This window comes from Rousettus aegyptiacus, unplaced genomic scaffold (genome assembly GCF_014176215.1).
Source record: "Rousettus aegyptiacus isolate mRouAeg1 unplaced genomic scaffold, mRouAeg1.p scaffold_m13_p_14, whole genome shotgun sequence".
NCBI classification, from domain to species: Eukaryota; Metazoa; Chordata; class Mammalia; order Chiroptera; family Pteropodidae; genus Rousettus; species Rousettus aegyptiacus.
Window position 1 is genome coordinate 52,027,565 of NW_023416289.1, and position 26,894 is coordinate 52,054,458.

The following is a 26,894-nucleotide window of genomic DNA, read 5'->3' on the forward strand; positions in this document are numbered from 1 at the left end:
TAAGAATTTTGTAAATTTTGTTATGTAATGAGGTGGAACAGTAACTGAAAAGGCAAAGTAAGAGATGAACAAATATTTGTAAGCAGAGCACAAAACTGTATTTCTATTTCTGTTATAACTAAAAATTAAAGAGGTATATTCATCAAGAAGGTAAGATTGTGGCTTTTAAATTTTTTAATTACTATTGTACCAATGTAATTATTTTGAGATTTGAAATTTAGTAACTTGTCCTTCTATATTCAGTTACCGTTTCAACTTCATTTTAGGGAATGTCCAGCTTTTAAAATACACAGTCTCAAAAAAGACCCTTTCTACGTGCATACGTTTCTTTTTGCTGTCTTCCTGGTTAGACACCACGGATTCCTCACGTGACTTTCTCAGGTAAAGATCAGAGAGGCAACGTGTTAATTCACTTTCAGTCTTGGAAGGCTCTTCCTTGTGAGACAAGGCAGCCTGTAGTAACCTGTGAACAAGTCAAGATGTTTAGTATAAAGCTGACATCCTGATTTTCCAAAATGCTCTAAAGACAAAATGGCAATAACAAAATTCATTATCCTTTTAAAAGCTAATCAGATAGCCCCACGAAATGGCTTCAAAAATATACTTTCTCAGGAGGGGAAAGGTCCCTTTTCTCGTTTAGAATTTAAACAAACTCAGGGGCAGAAGCTACTTGTTCACAAAGCCAGGATTCATTACATACGATATTGACTTTTATTAATAAGGTTCTTCATGTCCTATGGTACATGTCTAATTAGAGCAACCATTTCAATTCTGGGCTTTCATAGTTATTTTTTATTCAGTGTCCATACATTAAAATACAAGAAAATATAATAGAGTAAAAGAATCACAATGGCTTCTGAATAGTTCTCTCACACTGCAGTAAACTACTTTGGGATTGATGAGACAAGGAGGAAGTGCGGCAGGGGTCGATTAGTTATTAAATGCCCTTCCACCTAGAGCTAACTATTATTCACTAAGGAAATTACAAAAATGGCACGATATTAAAAATGTATTATTTGTATTTCACTATCTTGCATTACCTGCTATAATCTGATTTACAAATAGAAGAAGGTTATGATACTAATAGCTGAATCTGCTGAGGCTACCAGTTTTTTTTCCTGTTGATTTTTTAAAGCTTTCAACATTTCAAACACACAGAAAAACAGAGAAAGCATTATGAAATGGTAAGTATGTACTTCCCTCCAAGATTAAATACTTGTTAAGTTTTCCATATCTTCTTCAGATCTTTTATTTATAGACATAGATATGGATCAAAAACAACAAAAATTGCTTTTATATATTGTAAATTTTCAAAAGAAATTATAACACCATCCTTTTGCAGTTTTTGTACACAATCTACTTTTCATTTGTATAGAAGTAGCTCTACTTTATTCAGTTTTAATAATCTATGTGCGTATTTTTATATATATATATACATATAGGTATATATGTGTGTGTGTGTATATATATACACACACACATATATATATATATCTATATATATATATAAAATCTGTTGTATAACTATACCACACTTTATCTATTTTCCTGCTAAGGGTCAGCTGGTTCTTTCCACTTTTTCACTTTTAATGACTGGCCATGAACTTTCTGGTTTAGCTCTCCTTATGTTTGCAAAAATATTTCTTTAACGTAGATGCCTAGAAGTGGAACTGCTGGGTGTCAGAGTATGTGCATTTCTGCTTTACTAGAAATACAAAGTGTTCTTTAAAACGGTTGTAACCGTTTCACTTCTATCATCTAAAGTATTCTCATTTCCCTTCGTGCCGCTAGCAGATTTACCAAATTTTGACAATCTATTGGGTATAAAATAGAATCTTGTGGGGTTTTTTCTTACTGTGGTTTTAATTTCCATTTGCCTAAGCTGAGTATCTTTCCAAATTACTGCTCTGCTGAGTATCCTCATTTGAATTGCTTGTTTGTATTCTTTTCCCAATTTTCTATTGGATTGCTTGTCTTTTTCTTACTAATTTTTAGGATTTCTGTGCTCATTTGAATACTCATCCTCTGTTGGTTATATACCTTACAGTTACTCAAGTCTACACCTAGTCTTTTCCATCATAACGAAATTTTTAAAATTATGGTCATATATTTTCCAGTATGCTTTGAATTTTTTATGTCTTAGTTAAGAAATCCATCTCTAGCTTGGTTTTTTCCTTCTTAAGATTTTAAAGTTTTACTTTTCAAATCTGAATTTTTATTTTGCCAGGAATTTATCATGTGTATGCTGTGAAGTAGAAATCTAATTTTTACCTTTTTTCTTCTGGATGGCCGATTCTCATATCACCAGTTACTAAATACTCTAATTCTTTCCCTGATTTATAAATGCTGCCTTTATTGTATGCCAAGCTTTCCTTACATGCGTGGGTCACTTTCTGGGCCCTCTAATCTGTCCCACTGGTCTACGTGTCAATCCTTGCACAAATACCACACTGCCTATTCGCTAGAGCTTGAGGGTAAATTTTGATCTCATAGGGGGAAGTGCACATGTTTAGTTCTTAGCCCTTTTGAGCTGAACTATGCTCACAAATCAGAAGACTCATTATTATTGAAATGTCAAGTCTTCCCAAACTGACCTACAGACTCCATGTGCTCAGTCAAAAATTTTAGTGAAAAATAACAGCTGCTTCTAAAATTTTCATGGAAATGCAAAGGATCTAGAATAGCCAAAACAATTCTTGGGGTGGGGGGGGAGAAAAAAGAGTTGCAAGGACTTAGACTACCAGATTTCAACACTCAAGACAGTGCAGCATTAACATAATTCCTGGACTAGATGCTTTCCAGAAATAGACCTGAACAATGGTGGTCACAGTAATTCAATGAGAAAAAGACTGTCTTAGAACAAAGGTATTGTAACACCCGGGTAAAAAACAAATCTCAACTTTACCTTAATAATATTTTGAATTTCTGCTCTATCTTTTACATTTCCAATAGTTTGTCTTTTAAAAACTTTGCTCATTTTGCTATAGATTTATTTGGTTTCTCAAAGAGTCATCTTTTGTTTCTGTAGATTTCTATAGTTTGTTTGCTATTTGATTTTTCTTGATATCTTTATTATCACCTTCTTTATTTTTTGGGTTTATTCTCTTGTATTATTTTCTGTGTTGAACTCAGCTAACTGGTTTTTAATTTTTCTTCTTTAAAAGATAGTTTAGGTCTATACATTTTCCTTTAAGTATAAATATAGCTACATTATACAAGTTTGCATTTTCATTTGAGATTTAATACTAAATATTTTCTCACATCCATAATATAAGAGAGCATTTTATTTTTGTAATTAATTTTTTCCAATTTTTTATGGTGGCAAAATACACATAACACAAATTTGTCACCTTCACCACTGTTTACTACACAGTTCAGTGATATTAAGTATATTCACAATGTTGGGCCGCCATCACCTCCATCTGTGTCTCCATAACTCTTCATATTGCAAAACTGAAACTCTGGACTCATTAAACAATACTCTCCCTTTGTAATTAGTTTTTAATATTATTAAACTATATTCATAAAATGCAGTCTATTAAAAAACAGCAACACATACTCAAATGACTCAGAGCCAATTTCAATGATCAAGGCTCAGATAAGTAAAAAGTTTTACCAAAATGACTCCATCAGATTTGGACTGGCGCCACTAAGGGCGGAGCGCAGGAACCACCGCTCCAGCACAGCAGGGCTCCAGGGGGCGGTGCGGCCCAGCTCCTGCTGGGCCCACTCAGGAACCGGAGGCGCTGCAGGGCCTGGAGCAGAGATGAGGAGAGGCATGAGCAGCACCTGGAGAACCCAGCCACGCCCCTCCCACAGACAGACCACATTCCTCCCCAGGACACACAGACTGGCACCTGGAGCCACATTCCTCCGTCTGCACTACCAGCTCCCACAGCCTGTGTGTCTGTTTAAAACCTACTCTGAAGATGTACGAAAACAGGCTTCCTCGCTGCTCCTGACACACCAGACACACGCCCGTCTCAGCGCCTTGGACTTGCTGTTGCCTCTATCGGGAATGTTCTCTCCCTACCTACTGCTTCTTCTGTTCAAATATTACTTTTTCAGCAAAGCCTGTTTAAAATTGCAACCCTCCCCCTCCCAACTCCTTTTTACGTATATTATTATAGCGCTCATCTCTCTCAAATGTATGATATAATTTCCTTAGTTTACGGTCTCCTCTCCCTTGACTAGATGGTAAACTCCACGAGAACAGAGACCTTTGTGTTTTGTTCTGTTGTATTCCCAGTACCTAGAACAGTGCCCCACACAGAGCAGGTGTTCACTAAATCGATTGAATGAATGAATGAATGAATATCACATCATTTTTTATCTAAATAAGGTTTGCATATTAGTCACAATGCAAGGAACGGAAAGATGGACAGAATCGTGAGTTTTACCTCCAGTCTTCATTAAAAACCAGGTTTCAAGTTAAACCTTTGACTGCAAGGTGGTTTCACAGAGCCTTTGGCCTCCTCAGAAGTGCCTCAGGATTGCTATAACTAATGGCTTCAACTGCCTGGAGGACGATAGTTTGCTTTTTTGTTTTATAACAGATAAGGGGCTCTTCTAGGAGCAGTGACAAAATGCACTTATGCTGGAAAAGACTGTTAACCACCGCCTGGAGTGGTCAGAGGTTCAGAAACTTACCAGAGGCTGTGGTGTCTTTCTGTAAACTGTGAATCTGATTCAGTACAATGTCTCTAACATCAAAACAAAGGGAAGCCGTTTCCTGGGGGTCCTCTGCCACAACTGTTTGGAGAAAATGTCGCTGAAATTCGGCCTCCTTGGTGTGGAACAGGGTGAGAATTGTAGTGTTGGTAGAGAGGGGAGAAATAACTCCAGAGATGGGGGGCCAGCCTTCGCCAGGGTCCACACTGGCAACCTATAGAAGACGTTTAATTAGTTGAGAATATTGTTAACATCTGCGTAAAGAAGAATGTAGCTTAGTGAAAGACAGAATGGTACTTTCCCCTGAAGATGACTAATATAAAATCATGGAAAAGATAGATTTGATCGGTTTAAGTAAGTGCTCAAATCGAACTTATTGACCATCTGTCTAATCCTAATCCCTCAATTTACAATTAAGAAAAACCTAAGGTAACTAGAAATATTTACTAAGCACTCATTATATGTTTATTGTAAGTCAATGAATCCCCACAACCACTCTGAGGTAACAACGATCATCATCCTCATTTGATAGGGGAGAACTGAGGCTGGGGAATAAGTATCCTCTTCAAGGCCGCCCGGTCAGTAAGAGGCAGAACCGCCACTAACGGATTCACTGGATCGTACAGTGGGCAGCAGGGCTGGGCCAGGTCCAGATCGCCTGCCCCCACCCACCCAGTGCTCTTTCTGTCAGAGCGCATAACTCAGAACACGTGCTCAGGTGAATACCCAGCTTTTCTCTGGAATGTGTCATGATGGGATCCATGAGACAGAAGCCTTCAGACACAGGTTACGAAGGCAAAAGACAAGGTAAGGTAAAAAAAAACGTGCTGGCGGTTTAAAATAACCATCACCTTTAAATTAAATCCGGTAGGTATGTATTTCTTTTCAGAAGGCATTTCTAAATTTGTGTAACTACTGGTCATTACAAATTATAAATTTATAAATTAGGCACAGTAAGACAGTAACAATATCTAACAATAAAATAGAACAATTATAATACACTGTAATAAAAGTAATGTGAATGCATTCTTTCAAAACATCTTACTGTACTGTATTCACCTTTTTACTTAAGGGAAGCACTTTACGGCTTCCCTTTGGCATATCTGAATTGTCAGCATCACTAGCTTTGTTATTTTGGGGCCATTATGAAGTAAAGTAAGGGTCACCTGAGCACGAGCACCGTGATACTGAGACAGTGGATCTGATAAGCTTGCTGGCTGCTCAGTGACTAACTGGCAGGGAGGGTACAGTGTGTAGACCCTGGATGAAGGAATGACTCATGTCCCAGGCGGGACTTCATGAGATTTCATCATGCTACTCAGGACAACCTGCAATTTAAAACTTATGAATTGTTTATTTCTGAGATTTTCCATTTAATATTTTCAGACTGCAGTTGACTGTGGGTAACTGAAACCGTGGAAAGTGGAACCGCAGATAAGGTGGGGGGACTGTCCCATCTCTTCACCATCCTGATACAATCATTCCGTTTGGTTCGCTGCCTTTTTTCTTATGTGAATACAATTTAACCTAATTGGATTCAAGGCAATTGCAATTTTACAAACTGTTTCTTCACTAATGAACACTGTCATGATGCAATAATGCAGACAATGTTATTTGCAAAAAATATCATCTGTCTCGCTGGGATATGTTATGTAGGGCAACCTTTGGCATTTCATAAACACACTCATTTCACTTTGCTAATGCATTATTAGATTAGCATAATGTAGCATGGGGAAGAAACCTACCAGATGTAACTCTTCAGCGGTGAGCCTATTTACCAGCTGCTGAAATAATGTCCTTTGAGTTGATTTACTCTCGTCTGGACTTTGGAGCATCCAGCTATCAGTGACCAAAGTGTCACTCATTGGGAGGGACCACTGAGTGACAGTGCCTTTTAGAAAAATTCTGACCGGCTTCTGAAAATGTCTCTGATGCATGGTTAAGGGCTCCAGGGTGACGGTCCATGTTTCTTGAATCTCTTTTCCTGTTAGAAATGAAGAATATTAACATTTTAATAAATAGTTACTGAAAATAGGTTTAATAAAATAGTAAGAACATTAGATTGTCAGTTGAAGTACCAGTACTGTCACTTAATTCACTTCAACCCTGACTCGACAGGCCATCAAGCCCATGTAGTTCTACAGGAAGGGAATTGTGAGGGCACGACCTGTGCCAGAACTTAATAACTACGACTTAGAAAGAAATATCCGCAGAAGCTAAGCAGGGTCAGGCAGGCTTGGTTAGTACTCGGATGGGAGACCACCTAGGAATACCAGGTGATGTAGGTGTTAAAAAAAAAAAAAAATATCCAAGCAATACTCACTGCTTACAAAACATAAGACAATGATTCTTAAATCCATAAAATATAGTGCATAGCATATCTTATGAAGTTAAATTCTAAAGACAAATTGCTTAAACAAAACTACTCTTAAAATTTCCATATACTACACATACTATATAACATAGTTTTATGTATATACCTCTTCTGTATGAACACACATAATGATTCAGAATATACATAGTGAATCCTATGACAAAGCAAACTTAAGGAGATTTCAAGATGGTGACTCTTCCTGGTAATAAGTACCATTTTCAGCTTCTTTTGACTAATTTGTTGTCAATGATAGTCTCTCTATGGTCTTCAATTTATCGATCTCTTCTACATGTAATGAAATCTTACCACCTATTTACCTGGGCACCTAAACAATATTATCTTTCTTTGCCAACAGTTAGGAAACTCTTTGAAATCATTCGCTTGTTCTTTTTGCACATGGGCTGGCGGCTGTACTGTACCAGAGTTCAATCCTTTCCTATGGTACCTATGATTTTGCTTAGACATCTTTTAAGTATGAATTGAGAACCTGGACTGCTGTAAATTCCAAAGAAAAAGAAAATATGCCCCAGCCTTGAAGAAAGAAATGCAACTGAGACTATTTGCTCACCTTCGACAGGGAGAAATAATGTTCCTTCTATTCGTGGAAATGAGGCTTCATACTCGGGCGAATTATAGAGCAGACGGCTTAAAGTGGAATCTGTTGGCATAACTGAAATCCACGAAGAGAAGTGAGGTTCACTTGACAGCTTTTTGTCGCTGCCAAGCAGTGTTTCCCCAGCTTTAATACAATGCTGGTTGAAAGTTTCAGATGGCAAGATGGTGCCTCCTACGTGGTAGAGCAGGTCGCATATTGTCCAGTACCCAAGGTGGTCTGGGGATTCCCAAAGCTAAAATAAAATTACAAAGAACCTCAAGTTACTATAAATTAGGCATTCATAAATGAAGCTAAGGGAAATCAGGAGAAAGTAAAGTTGATATCTCTACTAAAGAATCAAACCGCACAATTAATACATTCGTTGAACCCAATCTAAATAATGGCCAGCATCCTGTTACTCTATAGCCCAAGAATATAATCACTACATAATATGCCTTCAAGAAAGTGTCCATTTACTGAAAACAGCACTTCAACTCTACTTCCTATCCAGGAAAAGAAGTGATGCAAATCACTGGGGATAAATCATAAAATTTGAAGTCAGAAGAAATACAAAACCATGATACATCAATACAAATAATTCTGTCCTACACGACAATGGCCAGGAATCATGGGAGTGAGGCAGGGGCACCTCCTCTGGCGGGTGATCACTGCTGACTTGCCCACCCCTCAGGATTGTGTGGAGACCAGACAGCTCTTCTCAGTTCCGTCTTCGCTGCTTGCAACAAAGTCTTCGTCATCTCCCACCTAGGCTCTTACTACGGCCTGTAAAGTCTGTGCCCTGCCTTTCCTCCCTGTTGCTCTGAGGATTCTTCTGAATCATGTATCAGCATCCTGTTTCTTCTCTAAAGAGCTGAGGGCTCACTGCGACTCCACGATAAAGTGACTCTTCAGAACAGCCATAAAGCCCTTCACAGCCCAAGCCTCGACAATCTTTCCGGCATTCGTCCCTGCCTTCGAGGCACACCGAACTATTTGCTGTTTCCTGAACACACTGTATTTCATAATGCTTCCACATTTTTGCTGATTTTGTTTCCTGCCCTTCCTTCTTCACCAACAGGATGTTAATTACAGCACTTATATCTGGCTCAAATCCTGCTTTCTCAGTAAAAGCCGATCCTGACTCTTCATTCAACAAACTTTTATTGAGCAACCTCTATGTACCATTAACTTAGCAGGACATAGTCCCCATCTTCTAGAATCTTAAAGTCGGGGGAGTTAGTAAAACTGCAATGACATGGAATATTCAACTTGCCATCACAACATAACACGAAGATATTTAGGAACTATAGGAACCCCTACCCCAGAAAATGCTCATCGTGCTGGGCTGCCTACCCCACAGGTAAGTTAACAATAGTAGACTATACATTGCTATGTGAATGTGAGGTCTTCTAGGTCTACCGCCAAATTTTCCAATATGTTCAAGTTCAAGGGGGGCCTAAGAGTGGCCAAGGTTACAGCAAGACAATGAAAGACCAGTCTAAAAACCCGGGACTATCTTGGATAGTGCTTTTAAAATGAAGGTCAGCAAGAAGACATACAAATGGCCAACAAACATATGAAAGGATGTTCAACATCACTAGCTATTAGAGAAATGTAAATCGAAACCACAATGAGATACCATTTCATACCTGTTAGAATGACTATTTTCAATAGGACAAGTAATAAAAAGTGTTGGAAAGAATGAGGAGAAAAAGGGACTCTTGTACACTGCTGGTGGGACTACAAATTGGTACAGCCACTATGGAAAAAAACTATGGAGGTTCGTCAAAAACTAACAATTGATCTACCATATGATCCAGCAATTCATCTACTGAGTATTACCCCAAAGACTTGAAAACATATATCTGAAAAGATACATGCACACCGATGTTCATAGCAGCATTATTCACAGTGGCCAGGGCATGGAAGCAACTAAAGTGTCCTACAATAGATGACTGGATAAAGCAGCTGTGGTACATATATACAATGGAATATTAATCAGCCATAAGAAGAGATGAAATACTACCGTTTGCGACAACATGGATGTATCTTGAAATAATCACACTAAGCCAAATAAGCCAGACAGAAAAAGTTGAAAACCGCATGCTATCACTAATATGTGGGATATAAATCTAAAAGCGACAAAATAAACATGACAAACAGAGAGAGACTCATGGACATGAAGTGTAGACTAGTGGTTACCAGAGGGCGGAGGGGGAAGGTAGATGGGGTCAAAGGGGTCAAATATGTGGTGACAGAAAGAAATCTAACTATGGGCAGTGAACCTACAATGCAATATGTATATATATGACTTACTGTTGAATTATACATTCGAAACTTATTGGATTTCATTAACCAATGTGACCATAATAAATAAAAAAATAAAAATAAAGTAAAATGAAGGTCATGACCCTTTGATGGAGTAGATATAAACTTTGCCGGATTAATTGAGTAGTGTATAATCAGCTTTAAAGAAAAAAAAAATATAGAAAATATCGGAGCACAACAGATAATATCACCTATACCTAAGATAAACAATATATTATGAAACCTTTGTTTCAGTTATGCAGATGAGTTTGGAAAATGCTGTAACAGATTGATCAATTAATTAGAATTTGCTGTTACCATTCGTGTATCCTGTCCATGCCCACGTTCACTGCTATGGAGAAGAACAGAATGGCTAGTTCAGATATCACAGAGCCCAATTTTCTGCCAACGGAAACAAAAAATTTGGCAGAAACAAAAAATTTGTCGAAATTGTTTTCAGCCAGAGGATCTGCCAGGAGAGAAACAATGCTTGTAAAATGAAAGGTAAAACTTTAATAGGAGTTGAAAGAACATCAACTTTTGATTAAAAAGTAACATGTATGTGTTAAAAAAAACAAAAAACAAAAAACCCACAAACAGTATATATATGGACTATGGTGAAATTCCTCTTTTTACACATATGACAAGGTAAGTGACAAACATTTCCTAATGGTAGTTTCAAATTTGGGGATTTAGAAATATCTAAGATATAATAAGCTCCAAGAGAGCAGGGACCACATTTGTCTGTCTCGCTAATGGCACACCCAGCACATCTAGCAGATATGATAAAATATGTACTGAAAAAATGGAAAATGTGCCAGGGGTCTCCTATGCCCCCTTGTATCCTTTATCTTGGCCAGAGTTCTGTGAGTTTGGATTCCTTCCACCAATAAACATTCCAGGTCCTTTCCCAGTTCTACTTCCCAGAACTTGGACTTTCTCTTCTTCCCTCCTCTCTACCCCTGTGGCGAGGGCTCCCCAAGCACAGAGCCTAAGGTTTCCATTTGCCTCCACAGTGTGGCTGGCAATAAGCTTTGAACAGGAGGGAAAAAAAAACAAAAAAAACCCCAGAAAACAGACCTTCACTGGAAAAGCTTAAGATTTATCTGATGGACATTTTCTTAGGAGAAACGACCTAATAATAGATGTGAGAAGCTTCCAAGAAGACCCATCCCCTTTGATGGTATAGTGTCAGAAGTGGAAGGGATCTTTAGAAGAGCCTGTCAACCTAGTTATGTTAATGCTATTCCGAAAAGCCAGAAAAAGAACATCCAACCCTCATGTGCTAAGACTCATTTCTAGCCAGTATTTGATACAATACATTTCCAAAAGAAAATCTTTGATGATTTGATATTATCCCAAACCAAGCAGTTATGTGTTGTGTACTCTATCCGATATTGATTTGTTGTCTTAACAAATTTTAAGTCCTAGGTTTCCATTTTCTCTCCCAAATGTTTACCGTCCTCTTAAACGCTTTTGTCCTTTCCTTTTCTTTGGCAAGCCACTGCTGCCCTGGTTTGCATTCGCTATACCTTTTGGGGGCTTTGTATGTAAAAGCATGTCAAAAATTTTTACACAATATATCATTATTTGTTTTCAGTATCTGCTCATTTTCCATTTGTATTACAGTTTAACGCACTCCTGGCTTGATGACAAGAGTTCCAATCAAGTAAAATCCCATCTTTTATCTGGTTAAACCATCTTCCCATGAATTAGAACAAAATCTACACTTTCGACCTTGACCATACAGGTAGGCCTCTCTTATTTACTCTCTGACTTCCCATCCCCTCTCATTCCTTGCCTCACCCCCCTTCGTCCCGCCCTCCACCCATCTCCCACCCCCACCCGCCTTAAACAAACTAAGCTCATTTCTCACTCAGACCTCTACAACAGCTCTTCTCTTTCCCTGGAATGTTCTTTCTCAACCTTCACTACTCAATTCTCTGTTCAGATAGGTCTTCCATGACTGCCACCCTAAACTGTATACAGCAACCCTACACTCCCCTTGTACTTCCTCTGCCCCACTCCCATCCCTTTACCCTACTTAATTTTCTTCGGTGATTATTTGACATCTTATCACTTACTTAAGCCATTCAATCTGTCACTCTTAATTATTTAACATATCTTCCCCCTAGAACATAAACCCAGTACCTAACATAGTGTACTAGGTACTCGATGTGATGGCTTCTCAATGAATATTTATTGGCGTAATGCAATGACAGGAAGAAAACGGTGAAGGTCAAAAATAATACACATACACGTATCGCAGCACTCAACGATAACAGGGGCCCTACTCTCTCAGCAAAAAAACAAATTAGCCATTTGGGACTATAAGTACATAAAGATTCATTTAGTCAACAATATTTACTGAATACCTACAATGTTCAGTGCACATCTGCGGTGGAGACAAAGATGTGCGTGCCTGCCTTTATTAAGGTGTTTTTAGACAAGATGGAAGGTGACAGACTGAACAACTGGAACATACGATGAGAAGGGGAAAGTGCCAGAAAAGTGTCGGGGAAACTCAGAAGCTGAGATTGGCCGTTTGGGCAAGGCCTTACAGAATGAACGAGGTTCACACCAGCACAGCAGAGCGAGCACTGCTAGTCCAGATGATTAAGACAAAACAAGCAGCCACACCTGTTGACCAATAGACTGTGCTTCAACATGCCAGAAGAATAAGCTGGGAAGGAAGGCAGAGGGGCCCACATTGTGAAGGACCTTCAACGCTTTGACAGTAGGTACGGAGAACCTACCTATTTTATTGCTTAGAAGTCCCTATTTGTGACTACAGGATTTTCCTTCTGGAGGGACACATGCTGGTCGTGGTAGTCTCACTCTGGGTCTATGGGGTGCTCTGCAGACGCTGCCAAGTTCTGATTAACCAGGAGAACACCTTGCACTAAATCTGAGTTCCCTATAATCTTACCTTCGACCTGTCGGTGCTATCCACCCAGTACAAGGTGATTTTTCGGGCGGCCAGGACTTCCTGGACCCTCTTAGGCAGCAACTTCTCCATCACCTGCCGAGGAGTGGTCGGCGGGCGCGGGGCCTGGGCCTCGGAGCCATACACGAACTGCAGCAGCTCCCTCTGCGAATGCGGACAGGGGGCCAGCAGGAAGACGGCGTTCCCAAAGCCCCCGAGCGCAGTCTCGGCCTCCTTGGCCTCGCTCTCCACGTCCACCAGTCTCCTCCCGCTGCGGCGCAGGATCGGCTTGGTAGGCGACGTGATCTCCGGCCGGTCCCACTGGTAGTCTAGCAGCGTCTCCACCAGGGCGCTGTGAGTGCGGGTGGCCCGGGGCGCCGGGCCGGGCAGGTGGGGGCCGGGGGCGCCGTCCCCGAGCCTGGCCTCCAGCTCCTCCTCGAAGTCCTCCCAGGAGCGGGCCCCCAGCTCACGGAAGTCAGACATGCGGGAGGGTCGGCTCCGCGCCCCGTGAGAGTCGAAAAACCGGAAGGCCCAGCGGACCCTGGCCAGGCCGAATCGGCAGCTCAGGTAGATGAGGAGGCGCAGGGCGGACCGCCGGACCCGGCTCTGGCCAGCGGCGCCGCCCGCGGTGTCCAGCAGCAGCATTACGTTGCGACAGCAGGCCATTTCCGACGCGACTCTGCCACAGGAATCCGGCTGGGGCTCTCTCCAGAGACCCCAGCCTCAGGAAAGCAGCGCCATCCACTCCTTCCAGGGGTCCTGGTAAAAAAGGCTCCCGCGCTCTACAAGAAGTACTACCATTGGCGGAGCCGGCTCCCACGTTCGGCTCCTATTGGTCGCTTGCCTAACGTAAGTTACGTGAGCGACGTCCATTCTCGGCGCTGACTGGAAGGGCTCTGGAGAAAACCTCTGATTGACGGGAGGGGGCGTGACTGTGGGCGGGGCGCTGTGATACCGGAGAACCTTACCATTCATTGGTCTGGGTCTTGGTTTTAAAATTTAAAGAGGTGGTGCTAGCGGGCTGTGTCTTTAAGTTTCCCTTTTGGGAAGGAGACCTGCGTTTGGGCGATTTTCCGCTGGTGTGGGCGGGGCCGCTGGGAGACGTTTTTACAAAGTCCTTGAAAACGGTACCGGAAGGGAACTGGGGATGGTTTGAATCCAACTGGCTTGAAGCCACCCTAGACTTTCTATGGAATACAGTCCGATGTGAAGAATTTAATTTTCTGTAATTTAAGAAAAAGTTATTAAAAATCAAAAGACTACGCCCTTTACCCCAGTAACTTCTAGGAGTCTCTGAAGAAGGCAATCAGATACAAACAAAAGATGTACGTACATCATAGAATATATTTAACTTGAAAAAACACTGAAAACGGCTCGAATGGAATGATTAAATAAGGTATGGTACACCTGCAACAGGAATGAACGTCGAGTAGCTTTTTAAAATAATGTGTTTATATGTAATGTTAGATGAAAAAAATAAAAGACTGCAAAACAGCATATGCAGTGAGATCTCCAAATGTTCTATCTATATATTTTTTTTTCAACTGAATAGTACTGTGCATCTAAAGTTGTCTGATTGTCTCTGGATGACAAGAGTATGGCGATTTAAAATTTTTCTTTTACACTTCTGAATTTTCTAAATTTTCTACAACTCTGTATCTATTACTTTTACAGTCATGGAAATATCCTTAATGAATAAAAAGAATCCCCTTGCTGCAATAAAAGAATCCTCAATTGTAGAGAAGGTTGTGACTCTAGATAGGAGCCATTGCTATTATTGGTCCTAACAGCAGAGAAGAATTTAAGCTCTCTAGCTGGGACTGGCCGCCTTTATATTTCCTTCCAATTCTGAGATTCTCTGAGCCAATTATTTTAAGAAAGACCACCACTAATCATGTATAGATTGTCCAAATCATATCCTCCTGCCAGGGCCACCAACACCCACAGCGCCCTAAGGAACACGCCGCTAGACAACCAGTGGGACCTAGAGGTCGGTCAACTACCAAGACCAAGTGGACCCTGCACGACAGCAGGAAGACACTGCTGGACGTGGAGAATAAAATAAATAGTTGAAAAAATAAACATTTCCTGACCCACTCACTGTCATTTTAGAGCCACAAACATTTGTTACTGTGTCGAGGACTTGCTAAAAAAGTCCACACCCGCTGTGTTGTTTATCATTCATTCAACAAATAATCATTGCAGAGAATGAACACAGATAACTCTCCCTCCCCTCCAGGAGCTTACAACCTAGTAGGAAAGCCAAACAATAAACAAATAAACAAAATATATAATATGTTTGGTATTGATAAGGGCTTTGGAGGAAAATTAGGCAGAAAAAGGGGATAAGGAGTAGGTAGGAGTATGCAGTTTCAAATAGGATAGTCAGGTAAGCCTCTCTAAGGTGACATTTTGGTAAAGGCACTTGGACGTAAGGGAGAGAGCCCTGTGAACTTCTGGGCAAAGACGGTTCCAGGAAGAGGGAACACAAGTGCAAAGGCCCTGGGACAGGAATTTGTTCCCTTATTCTCCCAGCTAACTTCTTAACTGTCATTGTTAAACTCATTCTTTCCCAAATAGAGGAAACTGATTTCAGACACAGCAAAACAGCGAATGAAATCCAATGTACATTCTAAAAAGCTGGTTTCCCGGGTACAACACTAGCAACCAGGATTGGAAGAAAAAAACAAAAAACAAACAAACAAACAAACAAAAAACCCAGCTTCATAAGGAAAGACCTTTGAAAGAGAATAAAGTTGATGGGTCAAATCTTTGTCTAAAACAGTGACCAGGATCTGGCTCTTTAATCTCCATTTCTTCTCAGTCCCCAGATCAACAATCTCTCTTAAATAAGGTTGTTCATTTGTTTAATATTTGTTTCCCCTACCTTCCCTTTTACCCTTTTATTTCATGAAAAGTTATTGCCTATCTGCCTACTGTTAATGGCAGCGAGAGATACATATAAAACAATAAACCTCAATATTTGTCCCTAGAAAGTAACAACACCCAGAATGCATTAGAGACATAATTCAATGCTAAACTGAATCTTTAGTATTGCCAAAAGAAGAAGCCACCCAGAAAGAAATCATCATAGTGACTTAGGGTGGCCAGATATGCCACCCTCACCAGACTGGGAAGGGCGAGAGTATAGAAATGCATTTTATCACAGGTAGAAAATCTGATGCCTTTGGGTACCTGGGCAGGTAAAGGAAATGAGACATGGTGGGCATTAGTGATAAATGGGAAATGGGGGTCGGGAGAATGGGGCTGTGGGCCACAATTTTTCTCCTGGAGTTTGGCTGGACTGGAGTGATTATTTCTGAATGTTTTCTGTCTTCCTAGTCTGTCTCTTTCCTGGTCTTTTGACTAGAGAGAGCATACTTTTCTTGGGGCATCTTTTCTGCTGGAATCCATTCTTTTATTAGGTTGCCAGTCAGGATGTATATGGAAAACAAAAAACAATAAAACCTCAGGGGAACTCACTGCCATGTGGTTCCTTGGGTCTCAAGATCCCCTTCCAAGTCTTCCTCTTCTCTCAAATTTTCAGAGTCTTCTCATGTAGAATGTCCAAGAGTTTGTAGCATTACTTAGCAGAAAGAAGACTGTTTTTGTCTGGAAGCAGAAGTTGGAGTCATTGTTTTCATTATAATTTAAGGCACACTGTCCCGTATTCAAGCTATCTCTTTACGAGTTTGCTTCATTTTCTAAACTGTGAATTCTGAAAGGCCAAGAACTATTTTCACCTCTCTTTGTGTCCTTCGTGCCTAGCGAGTAGCAACGAATTATTATTTTTTAATTGAATCGTATTATTATGAAAAAGCATTTCTTTCCCAGTTGTAGAAATTTGTGCAGATACAGATAAATCACCACCAGAGGGCAGTAGCAGCCGCTCTGAAGCCTGCTGTCCCACTCCACAAGGAAAACTTTCTCCAGCATGGCAGGACCTTAGTCTGTGTGAGAAAAGCAGAAGTCTGGGAACTTATTATAGTTGGGCATCCCGGGGAGAAGGAGGACCTTGGGGTGCTGACAAGGCTGTACCTAGTGGAACGGATACGATTCTTTTGCAGCACATAGTGGAACGAAAAGTCACAATTCTGGGCACTCCTCACAGTAATCTGCGAGGCAGGCATTACAGTCTCCCTTTTACAGATGAGGAAACTGAGGCTAAGAGGGTCTCTCACAGCTAGTAAGAGGGGGCGCTAAAGTCTGCACTGCTTCCCTCACGGGATGTGAGGACAGCCTCCTCCCGGTGATGGGGCAGACAGAAGGGACCTCCTTGAGCGATGAAGGCTCTCACCCCGCATCCAGCAAGCCCCTGAGCCCTCATCTTTCTTTAATGGGGTGATAACCCACTCTGCTTTTAAGAGCTGTGTGATTTAGGGCCCGGACCAGCTATCTTAAGTTGCAGGATTCTGTACAAAGGGGGAAAAAAAAATTAATGCCAGCAGAGCACTGACCCAAGCACAGGGCCCTTCTATACCTGAGGGACTGTGTGACTGTACAGCCACATGTCCACGAAGCCAGCCCTAAAGGAGCAATAATAGAAATAATGAAACCATAATAGCTTCTCTCTTTGGAGCGCCTACTTTGTACTATACTCTGTCACTTTAAATATTGATTTTAACCTTTCTGGGGTTGTGTTTCTCCCTGTGTGTCTTTATCTCTGCATTGAGGCAGTTGTACTGGACCAAAAGTTCTTAACCCCAGTTACATATTAGAAGCACCTGCGGACTTTAAAAAATACCCATGGCCCAACTCCCGAAGTTTCTAACTGAACTAGGTGGGGGTGGGCCTGGGCACACAAGTCAGTTCTCTGTTTCAGTACTCTGGTTTCTGATTGAGGGCAGTGATGACCGTTAAGATGTCCTTCCCCTCCTTTGAAAAAGAAGCTGACGGATCTGGACAACTCCAGTTCCAGCTGGACAGGGAGTCTCAAAGGTCTCAGTGCTGGATATTTTTACTACACAAAGAATATGTGTTCTCGGTGGGTATGGGTAACAGGGTGGGTCTTTTGGGACAGCGTCTCCTCCACAACAGCCATCTGCCCAAGCATGCCTTTGCCCAGGGTCTCAGCACTTCATTGTTACCTGTGGTCCCTGGGGGAAGCATCCATTTGTGGCAGTATTTCTGGACACAAAGTCACAACTGTGGCTTCTCTACCCTTTGGGGAACTTCAAGCTTGCCTAGCTTCCTTGGTGCAGGAAGCTGTTATAGAGAAGAAAGAAGAAAGGAAAATAATGTTTATCACATACTTTCTGAGGGTCTGGAATCGCGCTAGGAGCATTTATATTTAACATTCCAACACTGCCCCTCTTTTTTGTATCCCCATTTTTACTACTCAGAAAGGTCGGGTGAGTGGCTGGACATCACACAGCTGATCGAGTGGCCTTCTGTGTAGTGAAGGGGCGGGGTTGTGGTTCAGAGATGTGGCGGAGAGAGATGTGGTGCTTGCCTGGCGTCTGCCCCAACATCGTCTCTCTGCCCCTGCTATCCTGAGGCCTAGGACCCTATTCTGCCGTTCCGAGCCCACCTCCATGCCCACCCCGGCAGTGCTCCCAGGCAAACCGCGTCTGAGGGCCAGAACAGCCCCAGAGACCTGTGGGAATGGCCCTCCCTTTTCTGGCTGGGGGAGCAAAGCTTTGGCTAAAGCCAATGAGGCATGGCCCAGGCCTGCCTTATCAGGATTGCACGGAGCCCAGAAACCCCTTGCCCTGGGTCCTGTGGAAATGGCCTGGAACACGGGACCAATCTGCTGATGTGGGAGCCCCAGGACGAAAGGAAGGTCCCCTGCGGAGGCAGCACAGGTCTCTTGAGGAAGATGGCGCTAAAGCAGATGGGGGCCCTGAGGCCGCTGGGCAGGACTGAGAGTCCTGATAAGATCGAACTCCTTCTCCGAAGCCAGCTCTGCTGCAGACAACCTGGTTCTGCTGTATGGACTCATGACCATCACTTCAGCTATCTGCCCAAGGTGGAGCAGCCTGGCCTTTGGGAAAGGTGTTCAAATTTCCCCCACTACACTCAGATGGGCTTGCAGAGGCTCGGAGCAGCCGTGGGGTCCTGGCGGGAAGGGTGGGAAGTAATGGAGACCCCAGACAGTTTGGGGTGGGGGACAGGACAACAGTGTCCCTAATAGAGCCATGGCCAGAGCAAAGGGGAGGGCCGGGGCTGATCAGGAGGCTCCATTCCCCCAGGGATCCACATGCTACCTTTAGGATGACAGACCTGCAGGTCACAGTTCCGAGCTGGGCTCGGCCAGGGAGCCCCGGACCGGCGAATAGGAGCCGTGAGGAGCCACGAGGAACGATTTCTATGACACCATGAATCCCCAGGCCACCAGGTGGTTTGGGAGTGGAGGGCTGGGGAACCCGCTTTTACCTCTTTCTTCAAACGCGTAAGATCAGATGAAAAACATCTGGTAAGACAAAGCCGTGATAGGGGATGACGAAACGATTCAGGACCTGGATGCTGGTGACTGTGGCACCACAATGTGAGCGTACTTCATGCCACTGAGGTGTCTGTTTTAAAACTGTTAAAATGGTAAAAATTTTATGTTATATTGTAATACAATAAAAACAAAAACAAACAAACAAACAAAATCTGTGGGACTGTGGTCAGCTTAGACAGGAGGTCAGGCTAGTCAGAGGCTGAGGCAGGCTCCTTCTTGCTCCAAGGACACCTGCAGCCTGTGGCTGGCTAGCTTGGCGGGGGGTGGGGGGGATGTATTGTCTTCCCCTCAAGGCTCAAGATGACCAGCCCTGTGGGTTTAGAAATGGATCCTAAAGAGCCTGACAGGCCTCTCTTCTCACACTTCACATTTTCTGGCTGTCTTTAGGTCCATGAAATGGGATTCTCTCTCTCCTCTCCAGTAATATCCAGAGACAAATGTAAGGACTGGTCAGGACCTGGCCCGGGAAGCTTTTCCACCCATTTTCAGGGCTGAGGAGGCTTTTACGGAATTGCAGCTGGAGTGTGTAGGGTGCATGGTGGGGAGCCGAGGCATCCAGGCCAGGCCGGATAACGACCTGGTAGAGAAGGTGCTCTCTGGGCAGACGTCACACAGTGCCCCATGCAGGGGTCCCTGGCAGGGCCCAGGAGCACAAGAGGCCCCAGGAGAAAAAGAGACTTAACCTGCCTGGAGTGTGTATCTTCACTTAAAAATTCACAGGAATGGGTCATATTATGTTTTTATTAAAACACACATCATGTCACTTGGGCAGCCCATAGTCTCAAAATAGAATTATAACAGACGAACCTGGTCCCTGCGCAAGGATGACATGCACCAGTAAGAACCAATACTTCCAGTTTCCAGATTACCGAATAGCCCCCGTTGGTGAGGGAAAAGCTCGTCATTAAAGAATGCCTGCGAATAAATGTCAAAAATAAAACCAGCATTAGAAAAGCGCCATCTTCCAGTTCCTAGTGAAATAATTGATTTGGGCAAGGAGCACCCATGGATGCTAAAACCATTAGGTAGTAGGTTTCTGAGGGAAGTGACTGGCGTGAGGAAGAAAACACAGACTTACAACGGACGGGGTCACCTTAACCTAGGCCTCCGTCTAGTTAGTATCGCTGCTACTAGGATGGCATCCTGCCCCTCTGAGGCGATGCATTAGGCAGAGTCGGCATCCTCTGGGATATATTCTTGCTGAAATGTAAAGCTAAATTTAACTAAGCCTTTAGACCTCACTAGTTTCAAGGAAATGCAATGGGATAAACGAGTAAGTTTAAGTCACACCACCCACAAGAAAACAGTCAGATGTATCTAGACAGGATGGTCAACATGACATTGCTCTGAGTTCTTCAAATCAATGTCACCAAAATACAAAAAAATATGTAACAATATAGACCAGTGGGGATCTCTTCTACATTAAAGGTATTTAAGACATAAAAACCAAATCTAATTCTTGGTCCTTGATGGGATTCTGGTTTGAAAGATCTGTCTTAAGAAGTCATTTTTGGAGTAATGAAAAAAATATAAGTAAAGACAAGGTACTTGGCAAGTTTCTTAAGTATTAGTGTAGCTACTTAGGAAACTATGTTTTTAAGAGATACCTATCGAATTATTTAAAAATGAAAATATTTTATTAGCTTCTTTGATTTTGTTACTGTAAAAGACTTAATCAGAAGAAAAACAGATGAAACAAACATGACAAAATGTTAAAAGTGTTAAATCTGAGGGGTGGGTTTCTTTGGATGTGGGTGTTCCTTATATTATCATCCTGTGTTTCTGTACGTTTGACATTTTTCATAATAAAAAAAAAAATTTTAAAGATTGAGAATATTTTATCAAACATTTAAATATCTGGAGATTTCATGTAAAGAAATCCAGATTTCACGTCAGGGTATCTGGCCACGGGGTCCATGTTTCTAAATGCAAACATGTGGCACTGCGCAGTGGCTGCTCCTTCTGTCTCCCGGTTGTCCCCAGCATGCCCTTCCTTCTGCTTACTAATTTTCCAGCCTGGCCCTGGAGGGCATTTGAGTTGGCCTAAAACTCACGCAAGAGTCAGTCTCATTGATTGCATCAGACCATGAGAGATGAACGTCTTCCAAGCCAGCTGGGCAGATCTTCCCTTGGGCCTGTTTGAAACCTAAAAATCTATGACGGATACTTCTTTCCGGATGCTCCCAGAGCTCAGTGCATAGGATTACCTTCGTCCCAGGTTCCCATGATGCTTTGAGCGCCAAGATTTTCCCAGAGACCTAGTGCAGTGGCAGAGAGGAAAAAGAAAAGAAAACCACACCCATAAATTCAGAATATTGAGAAAGAATTCATAGAGTTCTCTAGATCAATTAGCTGAATGATATATAGCAGCCCTGTCCAAACAATGCTGTGCCCCAGCCATCGGCCCAAGGGCCCCTCCCGGCACGCAGGGAGTGGCGACCCCACCGCCTTTTCAGCTCACCCAGGCCAACTCCTCCTCAATCACCTGCGTCTGCCCACCTTTTTGCCTTCTCCTGGAGCTTAAACCAGGAACTCAACTCCTCAGGCACATGTGGGGACAACCGGGCAGCCAGCCACGCTGAAACTCTGGAGGAGTCATTATTGAATGACTTAGATGAAGATTGTGATAACTTTATAATAGTCAACACTTAGTGCTTATTACGTGCTCAGCACTGTTCCGAGCACCGTGCACATATTAACATTTTGTTTTCGTAACAACTACATGAGGTAAGTACCACTGGAATCTCCATTTAAATGAGGCGCAGAGAACCTCAGTGACTTGTCCAAAGTCTCATCCACATGCTCCCTGCTGTCTGTGTACTCATAAGGATAGGAAGGAGAGTGGAAAGTGAGTTTGTAGAATTGAACCCTAATTTCTAGGTGGGCTTTTCACTCTGGGAAGGTCTGGAGGATGAGGACATCTCTCTGGGTGTCTGTGAACACATGAGGGGTCTTTTCTCACGATCCTCGAGGGTTCTCAGTGACTCTCTGGGTGTTCGGTACCCTGGACAGGCGCCCAGAAGGACCCAGAGGAGCCCGACATCTTGGGAGGACTGCGTGGTTCTCCTTCGTCCACCTCTGCAGCCACACGTGACCTCTTTGCACCTTAGTGTCCTTATCTGTAAATTAGGAATAATTCTACTACCCGGCTCCTGTGATTGCTATGAGGGATAAACGAGACAATGCGTGCCGAGTGCTTCTGCAGGTCAAGTGCACGTTCCTGTAATTTTCAGATGTATCCTTTCATTCCCATTTTCCACACACCAGTTAGAGTCTATGTAATAGATACAGGACGGACGGAGAGCCCCCGAGCTGCCTGACCCTTTCCTCATCCCACAAGAAGATTCTAAAACCACTGAAGACCCAGTTAAAGCAGAGGTCACCAGACAGCACTAACCTTGAACACACACTTGCAGGTTGTTGGCCAGCTGTCAGGCGATCAAAGACAAGTAAAAGTAGGAGAGGGGGACAGTGAGGGAGCTGTGACAGCCCCCCTGAACCACGGATAACGAACTATGGGGTCAGAGAGTAGAGAAGACACTATCCCTGTCCCTGGGGAACCAAAGGGGATGGGACAGCAAATTAGACTGAGTTTAAATTGTCCTCCAGTTGTAGACCTCAGTGTTGAAATTGGGCCTTCAGTACAGCTCACCCCCAAATCCTTACAGAGTCCTATTTTCAAACCTTCTTCATAACTCCCTTTTCCTTCTTTATTAAAAAGTTACCACGTAAGATCATCATAGAATTATAAAATATGTTATACATATGCAATATACAAAAATTGAACCATTTTAAAGAAAACTAACAGAACGAATCCCGATACACTCACCACGGCCCTAGAAGCTGCTGCATGTCCCTCCCTGAAGTCGCTGCATTTTTGACTAACGAATGAAGTTCCAACATATGCCACTGTCCTTTCATTTCGACCTCCTCCTTAATGTGCACGGAAGTGTCAACCACACACTCACGTCGCAGCTATGGTGAGCCGCAACCACGAGCTGGCTATGAACACGGGCGTTTGGTGGTCAGAGAAGGCACATCCTCAGCCTCTCTGTACCCCCAGCCTCGTCTGGACTAACAGACAATGACAAAATCTGCCGCTGTGCTCTCATCTCTGGTCTCTGCACCTGATGCTTTCCTCTCTGCCCTTCTCTTCTGGCTCACCGCTACGCATCCCTGAAAACGCGGCTTGAAGGCCACCTCCTTCCTCCAGGAGGCTGCCCCTACCCCTCCTGAGCTGCCCCCTTCCCAGCCTGTTCACCCTGTGCTCGGGCCCACTTCCCACCCTCACCTCGAGCCGGCATGAAGTCAGAAGGACTGAATGCTGGTTCTGCCACTTCCCAGCGCTGTGGCTTTGAGCCAGTCTCTACATTTCTAGGAGCTTCCACCTTCCTCATCAGTAAAATAGAGACACAGTTCTTTTGAGAATTAAGATAAAAGCTGTATGGCGTGCAAGACTTTATGGCTACAACCCAAGTGTGCAAGAAACACCCACATCACACTTCCTTACTTATTTTCTTCAATTCAGCCTAAGTCTGACTCCAACAGGCTGGAGGGAAATTCAATGCCGGTCCCCTCTCTCTCCTCACCGGGTAATCTCGGACTCTCATGATGTGTGGGGAATGAGAGAAGGGCCTGAGATCATGAATCCCATCCTGGACATCACAGATTTGTGTACTCGAGCGAGCGTGTAGGGTAGTGCAGTGGTGAAGAGGGAGGGCCCTGGAGTTGGTCCCTCCCCCAGCACCCCCTACCGGCTGTGTGGTTGTGGGAAATTCACTTGACCTCTCTGATCCTCAGTTTTCTTTCTTAAAATGAAGATGATGACAGTACAGACCCCAAAGGTTGTTCTGAGGACTGAAACTAATCCATAGCAAGCACCTGGCACAGAGTTAATGAAAGCCCGAGGGTCTAATTTACCAGAGGACTGGCATTAGCCCATTCTGAGCCCAGCCTTCAGCATCTACCACTAGCCCTCCTGCCTCATTTCCGGCCAATGACAAGAGTTTCATGGGGAACATTTTGAGTCGAAAAAGCCCAGTCAGTCCACGTCCTGTGTTTCTCCTTCACGCTGACACTACTACATGAAACACTTCTGACACCAGACATGTGGGAGGTTTACCCCACCAAGCAATTCTCTGCGACATGAGCTTGGTGTCCTACAATTTAATATTAGGACGAAAGATGCTTCAGTGGTCTTATCATGCAGGAAACTATAAGGGTTTCAGGCACTGTGTGCCAGGAACCAGGGCAAAGACCAATGTACACATTTTGTATTATTCACACCTTTACCTGTTCACACCAAGGGAGATGAACAAAGAGATCACTGTGCAAACCCAGGGATTAGGAGCAGGCTGATCTCTTCCTTCAACCCTGACTCCTAATCTCAAGACAAACAAGGCTCCGAATCAAACCGGCCTGAGGGCTGGCCCAGATGTCAGCTGGTGGCAGGAAGTCTCTTCCCAGATTCTGATTTAAGGGCCTTTCCCTTTTCAGGGATTCCAACAAGCTGGGTCCTGGGTGGGATCCAGTGACCTGTCGGGGAGCGTGGCCGACTCACATGGCAGATCACAAACGACCCCCTTTCTCTCCCTCATTCACCTCTCACAGCTCACTCTTTGTCTTCTACGCCTTATCGGCATCTCTCTGTCATTGGCAGGGGTCAGACGGAAGCTCGCTGTCCCCAGAGGTGAAAAAGGCTGCAGTCTCAGGCCATCGGGCTGAGCCAGCTCCTCGTCGTGTTAGGTCTGGCGGCGAGAGTGATCACCAGGCTTGCTCAGAGGCCCCGTTCTTCACCTGGTTCCTACTTGTCGGAACGGCCTGACTTTCTCAAGGCTCCATTTTCTCCCTAGCATGTAGGGAGAAATACATGGATCTGCATTTTATAGACAGACACATGGTTGATACAGAGAACAAATGCCTGGTGGGTTCCGCAGGGTCTACAGTCACCAGCTGACTCATCCCCAGGTAAGGGGTTTGGGATCTGGCCCCTGAAGGCCATCAGGAGAGACGGGGCCTTGGGGACTCATGCTTTTGGAAGCCCTGCCTTACGTTATAGAGAACATATTAAAATACCTCCACATTTGACAATAAATATAGATTAGTCGTAACATAATTTGAAATGACGTAGTGACATTTCTTTCTTTTTGTTAAAAAACATATTTTTAAATTTTACTATATTTTTTCGTACGTAAAAAAATAGATAAAGAATAATATAATAAAAAACTGCAGTACTCACCACCCGGCTTAAGAAATAAAATGCTACCAAGCGGGTTAAGACAATCCGTGTAATCCTCTGTGATCCCCTCCCCGCCCTGCAGAGGAAACTGTCATTTTAAATTTGGTTGCTGTTTGGAGTATCTTGTTCCCATTTTTTCCCTTAAACTTTACACACACACACACACACACACACACACACACACACACACACTTTAAACATTTAAAAATTTTCAACTCTCTCAGAGTGATCTACTAAAATAATTTTTACCTATTTACATTTGAAGTTATTTGATTATAAGTTACTTAAATTATGATTGCTTCTGATTTTTAGTCATCCCCACTCACTTAAATGTTTATAGAATGAGGAAATCTAACCTATAAATGATTTTCAAATGATTTTCAAATGTTATTAAACGTTTACGAAGACAGCTAATAAAGTTGAAATAATAGTATGTTTGTAGACATTTCAGAAAGCATTCACTAATTTCAATTTTGTATTTTCCTTTCACATTTTCATATTTCCTTCTATTTGTTTTTTCAGGTCTTATAAACCTTTCTGGTGATGGGAAAACCTCATAGGCCCGCCCTTGGGTCTAGAGGCACAGTGGTCTCCCCGTGCCCCTCACAGGGCAAGAGCGGCAAAATCAAGCTGCCACTTTGGAGCACCCACTGAGCCGGGCCCCCTGTCGCAAGCCTTTGACATCCATGAATTTACTTACTTCTGCTGGGTCCGAGGTACTGCCACCCCACTTCCCAGTAGAGAGAACGGGTACAGGGGTCCTGTGCAGGTTGAAAAGGGGAGGAGTTGGGATTTGAACCCCGGCAGTCTGAACCCTTGCGTGTGCTGCCTTTGCCCTTCCTGAGCCCGTGTGCACACACGTGTATGTGTGTTTTCCCCGAGTCCTTCCGAGAACCAGGGACTGCCATCCCTGGTTTACAGGCCTCTCCCATTCCAGAGGCTCAGCGCCCTGCTCCAGGTCAGAGAGTAAAATGTGGGATCTGAATCGGCATCTGTGTGATTCTAAGCACCACCTGTGCTTCTAAGGACACTGCACTGCTGTCCCCTCCCACACCTGCCGCAGTGCAGCCGGGTCGAGTGCCCTCTACCCCGTCTACCTCCCCTTGCCCCTTTGTTGGGGAGGGTTTTGCAGCTGCTGGAGGGAAGGTGAGGCCAGATGACCGGACACTCTCACTGTGATCCCTGCCTCTGTCAGCTCAGAGCCCCCGTGGTGGGGAGGGGGCTATTTCTTTGCAGGTGTTTGCCCCTTGCATTCTCTTCCCCTCCCCCTCAACTCCCCCCCCCCACCCCGTTCTCACCCCCCTCAAATGGGTAGATGGCTGGGAACAGGGCTGGCTA

At 43.4% G+C, this 26,894-nt stretch overlaps 1 protein-coding gene across 2 annotated transcripts in view; it reads right to left on the reverse strand.

The window, feature by feature from the left end:
• The window catches only part of TICRR (TOPBP1 interacting checkpoint and replication regulator), a 51,817-nt gene that overhangs the window by 20,951 nt on the left and 3,972 nt on the right, over window positions 1-26,894 (reverse strand). The window contains exons 1-14 of one of the 2 annotated variants that reach the window (XM_036231953.1): window positions 26,257-26,720; window positions 25,557-25,632; window positions 24,920-25,166; window positions 21,526-21,576; window positions 20,126-20,233; window positions 19,249-19,399; window positions 17,961-18,078; window positions 16,357-16,485; window positions 12,877-14,096; window positions 7,614-7,893; window positions 6,417-6,655; window positions 4,651-4,885; window positions 3,617-3,755; window positions 324-463 (exon numbers count right to left, since the gene is read on the reverse strand). In XM_036231953.1, the coding sequence (XP_036087846.1) occupies window positions 324-463; window positions 3,617-3,755; window positions 4,651-4,885; window positions 6,417-6,655; window positions 7,614-7,893; window positions 12,877-13,539 (1,696 nt within the window). In that variant the 5' untranslated portion in view covers window positions 13,540-14,096; window positions 16,357-16,485; window positions 17,961-18,078; ... (4 more) ...; window positions 25,557-25,632; window positions 26,257-26,720. Of the gene's footprint in view, window positions 1-323; window positions 464-3,616; window positions 3,756-4,650; window positions 4,886-6,416; window positions 6,656-7,613; window positions 7,894-12,876; window positions 14,097-16,356; window positions 16,486-17,960; window positions 18,079-19,248; window positions 19,400-20,125; window positions 20,234-21,525; window positions 21,577-24,919; window positions 25,167-25,556; window positions 25,633-26,256; window positions 26,721-26,894 lie in introns of those variants that run through there. The other variant, XM_036231952.1, reaches the window with a different exon arrangement.